Genomic DNA, 12611 nt, shown 5'->3' with positions numbered 1-12611 from the left:
TATTTATTATTAAATTTGTAAGTGATGAAATTAACATGACTATAAATTTTATATTATAAATTTTATCAGCTTAAGTATTTAAAATGTTGTTTTAATATGTTAAACAACACAATAAAACAAACTATTATTACAACAGTAACAGTTTAGTAGTTTAATATAATATTTTATATAAATGGTAACATTCAACGTGTTGTGTTGTTCTAAACAACACAATAAAAAAAACTATATTATTACAACAGTAAAGTTTTATTAGTTGAATTTTACATTCAACGTGTTGTGAAATATTGGCAAAATTTGTTGGATTAGTCAAGTTAATTTAGATTTTAAAAGTATATAATGTTATCACTAAATGTAAAAATATTAAAATAAGCAATTAAGTCTTTTGTTCTAGATGTTAAATTAACGTATTTTTGTCAAACCATGAAAATATCAAAATATGTAACCAGAGTTTATTTAGCTAATGTATTTTGTCATTATAAGTTATAGAAAAAGTACTAGAAATATTATTCGCTTCCTTTTGTAAGTAAAACTAAATGTCTAATCTAATCTAAATAGTGTATGACGAACAAACCAATACAAAACATGTAATGATTTAGTAATTCTTTTCTTGTGGTAATTGTTCATAAAAGAATGATTCTTATATGATATTACATGAGACAAAACTGGAAGACATGAAGGCTAAGAAGATTTTTGGAAATGCTTCAGTGTATATTTTTTTATAACTAACCTATAGCATAATTAAACATTTCTGAGACACAATTCTAATGAACAAATTTTCAATGATTCTAATATAATTTTCAGTAAACTATAAGTTGTTTAGAACAAAAGTAAATAATCAGAGTACAAGCAATTTTTACATTGTCTATAATACAATTTATATATTAAATAATTTAGTAACTTATTTTTTACTTAAAATAAAGGAGTAATTTAAAGTTGGTTGTCTTATTTTTTGACGAAATGTTGACACAGAAAATTTGAAACTTTACGTAAGATGTTCCACACAGTCTGAAGATAAAATGTTAGGATAGTCAAGCTAATCTAAAACTTAAGATAGAACGAAAATAATGTAATTTTAAGTTAAAATTAAATTAACTTTTATGTGTAATGATTAAAATGTTTAAATTAAAAAACAATATATTTATTATTAAAATTATAGGCAAAAATTATAACAAATAAATTCTTATAAGCTTATTCTCCATAGAAAAAGAGTGTAAAAAAGTGTTGAAGTTCAAAATGATATTACTCAGCTTATACGTGTAAGTTAATTCTTGATATTGAGAAAGGGAATATCGACACATATTATTTACACCACTGAACTAATAAATTAAGATATTTGTAAAAACTACAAGTATCATTCTTGTCACTCAATGAAAACAAGCAACAGAAGTTTAATTTTATCAAGTACTCTTTTATATAACTAAATAAATTAAAAACAAGGTAACAAAGGGCAATTTGTGTAATGTAGATGAGTTGTTCTTTTTCAATTTCTTTTCGACAACACATTAAAGATGTTAGCTTGATGCTCAAAAAGTGTTAACTCTATAGAGTTTGTTGTTCTGTACTTAATTCCAAGGAAATTAAAAACATTCTTTAAAAAGTAATTAAACATTTATAAACAATTTGAAATGTGATAAATGAATATTAATTGTTTTCTTGAAAAATCTTCATCAGCATTCAGTGAGAGAATTTCACTACTTAAATTTAAAATAAAGTACTATGGTTATTCAAAAGTATAAAGCATGGAAACTAAGGTAAACTCTCATGAAAATTCTAAGTAACAATTTAGAGTAAACTACAATGGTTATTTAAAAGTATAAAGCATGTAAACTACGGTAAACTCTCATGAAAATTCTAAGGAACAATGTACCAAAATACCGTTTCTGAAAATCAAAAAATCGCTAATGGCTCGTAAATACTACAAGGTATGAATTAAAAGAGGAAAAAGAGCCTGCCACGGCAACGTAGAGCTCATTAGCATAATAAAGATATTAGCTTTATCTTTAAATATTTAAACTCTACTAAGAGTTCGCTGTTCTGTTTTCAATTTCAAGAAAAAAGTAATACAGTTAATAATTTCTGGTTTACAACTAATTTAAAATGTGATAAATGGTTTAAGTCTTCAATTATTTTTCCAAAAGAATTCATCAGAGTTTAATGAGAAACTTTCACAGTTAAATTTAATATTAAATACAGTGGGTAATCAAAAATGTAAAGTTCGAAACTAAAGTTAACTCTCGTATTTGCATCCAAATTTAAAGTAACAATGTACCAATTTATGATTTCTGAAAATTCGACAATCACTAATGGTTGTTGAAAAAACTAAAAGTTATGAAGTAACAAATTATAATTTCAGAAAATCAGACGATCTCAATTATCTGCTCTAGTAAGTACTTGAAATATGAATTAAAACACTAAGAAGCGATGTACTGTACTTAATGATTTTTTTATGAAAATAAGACTAACTCTATTGGAAATTCTCGTAAATGAATTCTATGTAACAATGTACAGAATAATCTTTTTTAAAAATCGGACAATATCTAATGGCTGTTCTCGTAAAAACTAAAAGTGATGAATTAAAATTCAATGTAACAATGTACTGAAATAATATTTCTGAAAATCAAACAATTTCCTTTGACTAGTGTTCTCGTAAACACTAAAATTTATGAACAAAAATTTTATGTAACAATGTACCAAATAATCATTTCTGAAAATCAGACAATATATAATGGCTGTTCTCGTAAATTCTAAAAGTTATGAATTAAAAGAGAAAAAAAAGAGCCAACCATGGCAACGAGGAGCTCATTCAGCTTTTCTCGAAATGTCAAACAGTCATTGGTAGATGACCTTAAACTAGCGCCCCCGTTACCATAGTGGCAGACGAAGTTAAAGGGATGAGGGGGGAGGATGAAAGGTTCTCTCACCTGTGATGGGGACCGGATCCGAGATGGTGGTATCCGTACAGAAGAAAGTGCTCACGTCGGCACTAGTGGACACGGGGGTGTTGAGCGTGTCGTCCTCCATCCCTTCCTCATCTTGGTCCTCTTTCTTCACACGCGCCGCCGGGTTCACGAGGCGAATGTCAACAGTGGGGTGGTAGTGGTGGTGAGGGGGGGAGGACTTGACCTCCTCGACCCCCGTCAGCTTGAATGTGTCGAAGCTGAGGCTGAACGAGGGGTGCGAGGGCCCCGTCTCCAGGGGGGCCCCCGTCAGCGGACCGATCGTGTCCATAATCATGCTGGACGCAGGGTCCGCGGGGTCCTGGGACTCGGTCACTGTTCCGTTTGGGGGTTGTTGTTTGTGGGACGTCAGCACGCGGATGCGGAGCTCGAGAAAGACACTGTTCATCGAGAGTGAAATTGAACCATGACTCGGTTCCGTGAACCGTCAAGTCCGGCGCACGACGTCAAAATGCGCGTAAACCCATTCAACCTGTACTCTTTATACGTCGCCGTTACTGAATGAAGGCCGCTTCCGTGAGCACTTCCATATTTGGCGAGCCGGAACCTGGCCTCCGACCAATCGGGTGGCTATGCGGCTGTTGACGTCGTCGTGACGTCAGAGATGCTTTGCGTTCATTCAATCCAAAGGCTTATATTTTTTTTATTTGTTTATTTATTTGTTTTTATCTGTCCTACTGATGCCGCTCGATCTATATTCTTATTTATTTTGTGAATTCTGCGGTTTTGTTGTATATTGTATCTATTTCAGACACTGGACTGGTTCCATGTTTGTTTATAGGTTACGTTTTCTTGACAGCTGACTCGGAAGCAGTTGCGCGCCAAAAAAGAAAAATATTGGTGGCGCTGTTTCAGAACTGAGAGTCTTAATTTTGCAACATAAAAAAATCCAGTGCAATGAATGTTCACCAATTTGTAAATTCTTTCACCACCTTTATGTTTATTTTTTGTTATTTTTCAAAATGCAAGATGTTCAAAAGCTCCAACAACGAACACTTTCACGGAATAAAATTTTGTTGACAGAGTGCGAACATTGAAGTCATAATATTTATTAATAATTCTAATTTGAAAAAATTGTAAATATTTTTAAGCTTCATACCATCAATAAATTCTTTCAGTTTCTAATATTCATAAATGCAAACATTGTATGTATCTTCTTAAAACAAATATATCCTTCAAATTTACAGTGCAATACAGCAATTATAAGTTCATTTTTAAAATCTAAAAACTCAAAAAATGCACTTCAATTACTCTTATACGTGTAGAAAATTCAGAGCACCATTGAATATGTTGATTTCATATTCGAGTAAACTCGTTAACCACCGCTGGAAGGAACTTTGCATGCAAATAGAAATTTTAAAAAATGCACGTAACTTAGTCTAAATGCACATAATTTGGCACGATTGGATGATGGCACTTTGCGAATAGTTGAAAATAATATTTTAATATATTTTCTCTCAGATATCTAGTTTTCTAATGGCAGCAATTGGTTATGTTTGTATTTTATCAGGATGCAAGTATTGTAAAACCAAAAAGCAATGATTCTTACAAGGCGCACTAAGCAGTTTTCAAAATGCATCTGAAAAATTCTTCTGTAAACGTCGATTTTTCACTTCTTTTTTAAGCTCAGATTCAGAAAGTAAAGACCAAAATCTCAAAATCAGGACGGATGTACAACAGCTCTTTGAGCAACAGGTGCAGTCGTACTCTAACACAGGCTCTTTCAAAAATTCAGTTAAAATATTTTTAACAAAAATACTTGCAGTTTTAGAAGTGCACTGTAGAGTTCGAAACTTTGTTAAAAATCAGTGCACTTTAGAGAGAAAACCGTGCACACAAATATCAAAAAAAGTATTTTTCTAAAAAATAGTGAGTACCTGAATTTCAAAACATCAACACAGCTTGAGCCACGAAACCGCTGCTATTCTTCTCTGCACGTAATCCTCATTTTTCCTTTGCTATCATCTCGTTGCATCCTCCTATGCACTATGCACAACGCACAAAACAAACGCTGCGATAATTTTTCCCCAACCGTGCACATCGCATCGTTACCAGCGTTCATATAACACCAGCAGCTTCTCTGCTTTGCCAAGGGCTTTCGGAAATCCAAGGTCTCGGGCTCATGAATAATTCCGAGCCTCATTATCGCAACTTCGGCATTTTCATGACCATATATGGTTACCGAAGAATGCCGAGCGGACCCGAAGTGGTGGTGACGTCAACCTCAGCAGACATCGGAGAAGAGGAGGGATAATGGCGGCTTGTCAAGAAGAGGTGCCAAGTGATGCTGCGCAGTGGATCGTTTTTGTTGGCACAAAGGTCTCTCTATTCCAAGGGAAAAAATGATCGCTTGGATTTTTGTTTATTTTTATGCAGTATTATCTATCTGTGAACTAGATTTCTCTCTCTCTCTGGCACATCCCACTTTGACAGCTGCATTTTGTTTGTTGTGTATTTTATGTAATCTTTTGCCCCTATCTAATCTGGATATTATTTAATTTTTCTGCTTCAAAGGAATTTCGAACTCTCCTCGAGATTACTGCGTAAAAAACGAAGCAGTTTAATTACTATTTTTTTCTTCTTCTTTTCTTTGGTGCATTTGCGAATTTTTCTCCAAAAACAATTGCAAAAGAAAAAAACAAAACAAAATTTGTTGCTCTCAAAGTTAACGTTTAGAGTCTGGGGATGACCGCCATTTCTAATTTTCTGAACATTTAAAAAGGCAGATTTAAACTATTTTTCAAACACTGACATGTTTTTGAACCAAAGGTTACATTTTCAGCAATTCGAAGATGTTTTTACATTTTTTATTCTTTGAGGTTACTACCTGAAAAAAGAAAACAAAGCAGTTCAATTTTTCCTTATTTTCTCCTTTTTCTTTTGCTTATCAGCAAATTTATTTTAATAACAATGGCAAAAGAAAACAACGGAAATTAGTTGTTTACAAATTGAACGTCTCCAGTCTGGGGATTATTGTCATTCCTACTTTTAGAAGCATTTAAATAGGCATTTTTCAACGAATTTCCATATGACTTTTTAACTAAATGTTATATTTTCATCAATAGGAAGATGTTTTTAGTTTTCGGATCTACAATTTCTGTGTATTCGATCTTCCTTTGATCATGAAAAAGAAAACGGAGCAATTTAATGTTTTTTTCCCTTTTTTTTTGCATCTGCAAATTTTATTTCAAAAATAATTGTAGAAGAAAACAACTGACATTTGTGGCAGTTAGAAGCAAAGGGATTTAAGTGGCAAAATTAAAAATTGAAGATAACCAGTACAAATGGTAGATGAACCTCTCCTCTGTCTTGGAGCAAGAGGTAGTAAGTATAGTAAGCTGCTGTACAACATGATTTAGAAAAAAATAGCGAATGAAAACCTGCCTAGGAACTTATCTTTAAACGCGTTTTACTCAAAACTTGAAAATGTCCACTTAATCCCTTTGCTTCTCACTATCTCATTTGTTGTTTATAAATTAAACGTTTACGGTGTGGGAATAATTACCATTTCTACGTTTGGAAACATTATTAAGGGTGTTTTTACATCAATTTTCAAACGTGAACCTGTTTTTAAATTAGAGGTTTTCTTCTGGAGTGCCCCAATGGGAGGTTACGGGAACTTACTCAGATCTCTCAAAAGTTTTTGTTGTTAGGAAAATTTTGATTTTGTCTGACGATTTGGCAAATTTGGATAATAATGAAAAATTATTGAAGTTGTGATGATAACGCAATAATTTTGCCAATTGTTTCTTCCCATTGTAGGTATATCTAATTGTTCGTTTTTTTTTTTTTTTTTAAATCCCGAGTTTTATTCGGTAAATGGGAATTTTCAACTTCTCAAAAACTTAAGTTCGGAGGACCCTTGGTTGCATTTTTAGCTGTCAGGAGATTTGTTTGGATTTCAGATCATATTTTCAGACTTTTAAAGATGTTCTGGATTGCAGGTCATATTTTCAGGCGTCAGATGATTTTCTTTCTTAGCTGAGATAAAAATTGAAGGATCATGCAAATAGTTAAAAAAATATTTGTTCCAATGGTTGAAGTAGCTACGAGTACGAAAATGATTTAATTTCTATTTAAATAATAAGTTTTTAAGTTTTTCGTTCCAAAGAATGCATGTGTGTTAAAGCAAAATGTATGATTTAATATAACTCGGATTGTAAAAAATCAATACTTTTCGGATGTAGATAAGTACCCGATTTAATACTATCAGTACTACCTACACCAGCGTTTTTCGGCCTTTTCTGACCCATAGACGCTAAAAATTTGCCAGACTATTTCGCAGACCAAAGAAGTTTTTTTTTTCTTTTGCTAACAAATAAATAAACAAAATAAATGAATAAATAAATAAATAATGAAAAGTAAAAAAATAAAATAAGAAGAAAGCTTTATTTGGTATTTTAGAACTGCTACTTAAGTTGATTCTAATATTTTTATTATGATTTGCTCAAAATAAAACTTAAAAAATTAAAATAGGGATTTTTTTTAATTATTAAACGTAAGTAACTAATCAGAAAAATCACAGAAAATACTGAAAAGTAATCTAAAATTAGCGTAAAAAAAATATTGCATACGATGTTACTTTTTAACATTATTTGATTGTTAATTTATTTACTTCGAATAAAGATATTTTTTTTAAACATAGACAAGTAAATTATGTATTGAAACCAGCCAATTTTTCCGCAAACTAGCACCGGTGGAAAGTCACTGACCGGACGTGGTTTTGGAAATAGCGAAAATAAGCGACTTTGAATGTAATATAAGGTGAAGTAGTAATGTAAGTAATAATTATAGATGCACCAATAAGTAAATTGGCTGATTACCGATTAATCTAAACAAGATAATCGACCTATTAACTGACAGCCGATTAATTTTCAAGATAATAATTTCCAATGCTATAATTTCTCCTTTTATCTGAAATTTATAATTTCTTTTGACTTTTGCAAAATCAATTAATAATTTGTAAAAAAATGTGTCTCATGATTTAATTTTCTTTATTTTTATGCTTTCTTAAAAAGTGAAAGTAAAAAATGTTAATCAAATTCTGTAAGCCAACTTTCTTATCATTGTTAATAAATTTACATTCTGTAAATTAGACACGAATATACAATTATTTAGTTAGGTGCATATAATCAGTACGCACATTTAATTTTGTAGCTACTGTTCATTATTTTCAGTAGCCACTTGATTTAGAACTTTAAGTTTTCATGAAAATACAAAGGCAATCTTATAGAATTATTCTAGAAGTAGAATAGCAGAAAAAAAGTATTTACACACACGACAGATTGGAATAGTGTATATATATTTGCGTTTTTGAAGTAGTAAAACTAATTTAAATAAAAACAAAACATCATTTTTTTGTTGCAAAAATGAAATTTTAATCATGTTTTAAAAACCAAAACATATATAATAGTAATATCTTTTTTACTTTCTTCTATATCTAATATATAGAAGAAAGTATTGGATTCGTGCAAATTTTCGAATTTCGAATTTTGACGGATTCGAACGTTTTGAGGTTTACTGAGTCCATTTCGACTATTTTTGGAAAATGTCTGTGTGTGTGTGTGTGTGTGTGTGTGTGTGTGTGTGTGTGTGTGTGTGTGTGTGTGTGTGTGTATGTGTATGTGTGTCACGTCTGTGTGTGACCAGTTTTTTGTGGCCGCTCTACAGCAAAAACTACCGCATGAAATCGAACGAAATTTGGTACACATATGTGCCGCTATGTGAACTTGTGCCCATTGGTTTTTGGCGCGAATTCCTCCAAGGGGGGTGGAGCAATGGGACGTTTTTTGAGTTGAGCGTGCTTGCTATTCCTCATTAAGTAACTGGCGGAATCAAACAAAATTTGGTCCATGTGTTGCCATTAACAGGTGCTGATTCAATTTTGTTGTCAATAACTCAAACGGGGGGTTGAGCTATAGAACGTTTTTTGTCGTCAATTGTGACTGCTGTATCTCAAGAAATAATGAACGGAATGAAAGAAAAATTTATCGGCAAATAGCCCTTAGTGGGTATAAGAGCTGATTTTATTTTGGTGTCAACAGCTAAAAAGGGGGTAGCGCAATCACCCGTTCTTTTTTTCCATTGTGAGTGCCCTATCTCAAGAAGTAGTGCTACGTTCTGGTTGAAATTTGGAATATATGTGAATCCATATGTAAACAGGCTTCGGTTCAATTTTGACGCCAATCGCTCCAAGAGGTGTTGATTTTTTTTTTTTTTTTTTTTTTTTTGCGAATAAAAATAGCTTTATTAATGCAACAATAAGAAAGATAAATCGTAATAGATTGTCGTCTGCGTATTTCTCGTGATTTTAATTGTATGGAAATGATCAGAAATATTATCTCAATGATTTAAAATTTTTAACTGTTGCCATCTTATGTTTGTTAACAAATAAAATATTTGTAATTAATTCAAGCAAGACTTTTGAAATAACTTTCAATTTTCACTCTTTGCTTTGCTTTTGCAATAATTCAGACATTGGGATGGTCGTCAAGTTTTTGCATGTGTAATTTTGTTTTTGTTGGGAATATTGCTTCCTCATCAAGCATGGGGAGGGATCAGAAAAAAAAAATATATATATATAGAAGAAAGTTTCGTGATGGCCACAACATACTAGTTGTTGAATGAAAACATAGTTGGTTTCTAAAACAATATTTGAAACATAAATGTTGTGCATTAAATATACAAATTGAGATATACTGATATCCAGTGTAGTAGGGGAATGTGGGACAATATGAAATATTTAAAATAGCTTACTTTCTGCAAAACGAAACAATTGGAAATTTGTTCTAAAAGTTGCAGTACATAGAGAAAGAATAATGTATTTTGTAATGAAACTTGAGTTGAAAAATTATTATTTTTTTCGTAGTAAATTTGTACCTTAAAACAATAATAATAGTTAAAAAAAGGTGGAAATTTTCACCTTTATAAAACATGGGGAAAAAGTGAAAAATAAATTTTCGATTTGATTACTAAAAATATTTTTTATCAAATGAAAGCATAAATGAACGAACGAATTAATAATTAAATGAACGAATAATGAAACAAAAAAATGAATAAATAAATAAATAAATTGCTTAATACATGAGAAAAAATTAATCAGTGAATTAAATAGTGAATGAATAAGAAAAGTGAATGAATGGAAAAAAAATGAATTAATTAACGAAAGCATGGAAAAAATATTAATAAATGAATACGTAAGTGATTAAATAAATAAACAAATAAGTTTTCGAAATGAACAATTGCATTTTGTCCCATTCACTTTGTGCTGCATGTTTGACAATCTGTATTACACATTAAAAATCCAAAAGTGACAGAAATTAGATAAATAAGTGCTGCATGTCAGAAGATATCAATTAATATTTAAAAAATTAATCACACTCTTTTTTATAATAAACAAATTTTTGGAATATTACAAAAAATTAAAGTATGTGTAGCAAATTTTGAATGTGACTTGTAAAGTTATATGGCTTGATCTTTTCAACAGTTGATTGTTTGACTGAAATCAACTATATTTTTAAAAACAGAAATAAAATACTGCTACATAAGTCGCACTGTTAATTGAAAATATTTTACCATTTTACTTTGCCCACTATTTCATTCTGCTTCACATTCTTCTACTTATTTAGTTAATATTAGTCATGTTTCCATTTTCAGTTATTACAACTTCCAAAGTGTAGGTGGAGAAAATTGCCCGGGGCCAAAGGAACCAGTAGAGGCATGTGGGGCAAAGTGAAATAGTTAAGATGACTGAGCTTTTTCAAAATTAACAAATAGGAAATTTGCTTTGAAAACTACAGCACATAAAGAAAGAACATTTTATTTTATAATAAAGCTTACATTTAAAGTATTTTAAATTTTTGGTAGTAAATTTTCGCTTAAAAAAAAGTGGACATTTTTCACGGGTTTTTATTTTTATTTTATGGGACAAAGTGAAAAATGAAATCAATAAATGATTGAGCAAAAGAGTGACTAAATCGGTAAATAAGTGAATGCATGAATAAATAATATGATTAAATAAATTAAGGTAATTAATGAAGTAATTAATAAATAATACGTAGGAGGTTTAATAAATGATTGAATAATTAAATGGAAGTGACTTAGTAAATTATTAAATGATTAAACGAAATGAACCATTTCACTTTTCCCCATTCACTTTGCCCCGCACGTACTTGTCTAATTGTACAAAATATTTAAAATACAAATAAGCATAATATTAACTAAATAAAAATTTCAGCGAATATTAGTAGGTCTCAATTAATATTTCAAATGTTAAATACAAGAAATATAACATTCAATCATACCCAAAATAATTTCAGACTTGCTACAAAATATTACAAAGTGAGTATCAATTTTTGAAAATCGCTTGTATTATCATATTCTATGATTATCTGAGGGAGTTTTTTCTTGACTGAAATAGAGCACATGTGCTACTACATAGTAAAATATTACTTGATTAGTGGCGCTAAAAGCAGAGTAAATATTTCAACATTTCTCTTTACCCCACTACATAACCTTGCCCCACGTTTCCCCACATTTCGTTTACTTAGTCATTCAATTGTAACACCATTTATCCATTAATTTATAAATTTTTTTTTTCTACTTTTTTTTATTAATTCACTTACCTATTCACTCATGTTTTTTATTCATTCACTATGTTATTCCCCCATTTTTATACATTAATAAATTAATTTATTCTATTACTAGTTAATTGTTTCATTATTAATTTAATATTTGATGGGAAAAAAAACCCCAATAAAATAGAAAATATTTTATTAGAAAATTATTTTATTTTTACCATTGGCCATGAATGGGGCATTTCTTATTTTTTTTGGACGGTACAAATTTAGTGCTAGAAATGAAATCAGCTTTTCAATGCAAGTTTTATTACAAAATATATTGTTCTCTATGTGCTGTAAATTTAATAACAAACTTTCAATTTTTGCATTTTGAAAAAGTTATCTTAACTATTTCACTTAGCTCCACATTTCTCTATTCGGAACGTAAGATAACCTTACCTGCTAGCTTAATTCAGTTTAAGTTTAAGAAACAGAGGTCAATGATAATACACTGATCATGTCCTTGTGTATTGGCGGTTTTCGTTTGCTCATCCTTCACAATTCAGTTTCCAACCTTCCAGCGATTTTGACCTGAGTGCCATTCATTATATAAGATACTGGCTTCGTTACTTTCCGCATTTTCTTCGGGTCATTCTCGCGAATCCTGTCCGAAATTTTTGAATTTTGTTTATCAACTTCAATTTTTTCCACCAACCAATCACACTGGTGAACAAAATGATAAATCTCGCAATTTTTTATTTTCCTTTAGCCATGCCGTAACTCAATTTAACTTATTTTCATTAAATTTTCCATGAATAATTGAGAAAAAAGTTCTGAATTCAGTAAAACTAGTTGCTTAAATTTTAAAATGAACGTAAATTTGAAATGTGCGATTTAATTATTGTTTTATTGCGTGAAACCTGGATAAAAGTATACACTCAAAGGCAAGAAAATCCTCATTACGGTAAATTTTCTTCAGATAAGTCAATTTGAAGCCATAATCTGAATAAATGTTGCAATTAGTGAATGTTAAATGCTTTATTTTTCGAAATTAATTACAAATTTCAAAATTAATAACTGAAAAACCTTTAACATT

At 30.5% G+C, this 12611-nt stretch overlaps 1 protein-coding gene across 1 annotated transcript in view; it reads right to left on the bottom strand.

Annotated features, from left to right (window-relative positions):
• The window catches only part of LOC129230371 (E3 SUMO-protein ligase EGR2-like), a 35900-nt gene extending 32666 nt beyond the window's left edge, over nucleotides 1–3234 (bottom strand). The window contains exon 1 of the mRNA XM_054864770.1: nucleotides 2922–3234. Within this exon, the coding sequence (XP_054720745.1) occupies nucleotides 2922–3234 (313 nt within the window). The remainder of the gene's footprint in view (nucleotides 1–2921) is intronic.
• Nucleotides 3235–12611: the final 9377 nt, after the last annotated feature.

Source organism: Uloborus diversus, chromosome 9, assembly GCF_026930045.1.
Source record: "Uloborus diversus isolate 005 chromosome 9, Udiv.v.3.1, whole genome shotgun sequence".
NCBI lineage: Eukaryota > Metazoa > Arthropoda > Arachnida > Araneae > Uloboridae > Uloborus > Uloborus diversus.
Note: the sequence above shows the minus strand (reverse complement) of the source record. Positions and strands in the feature narration are given on the sequence as shown.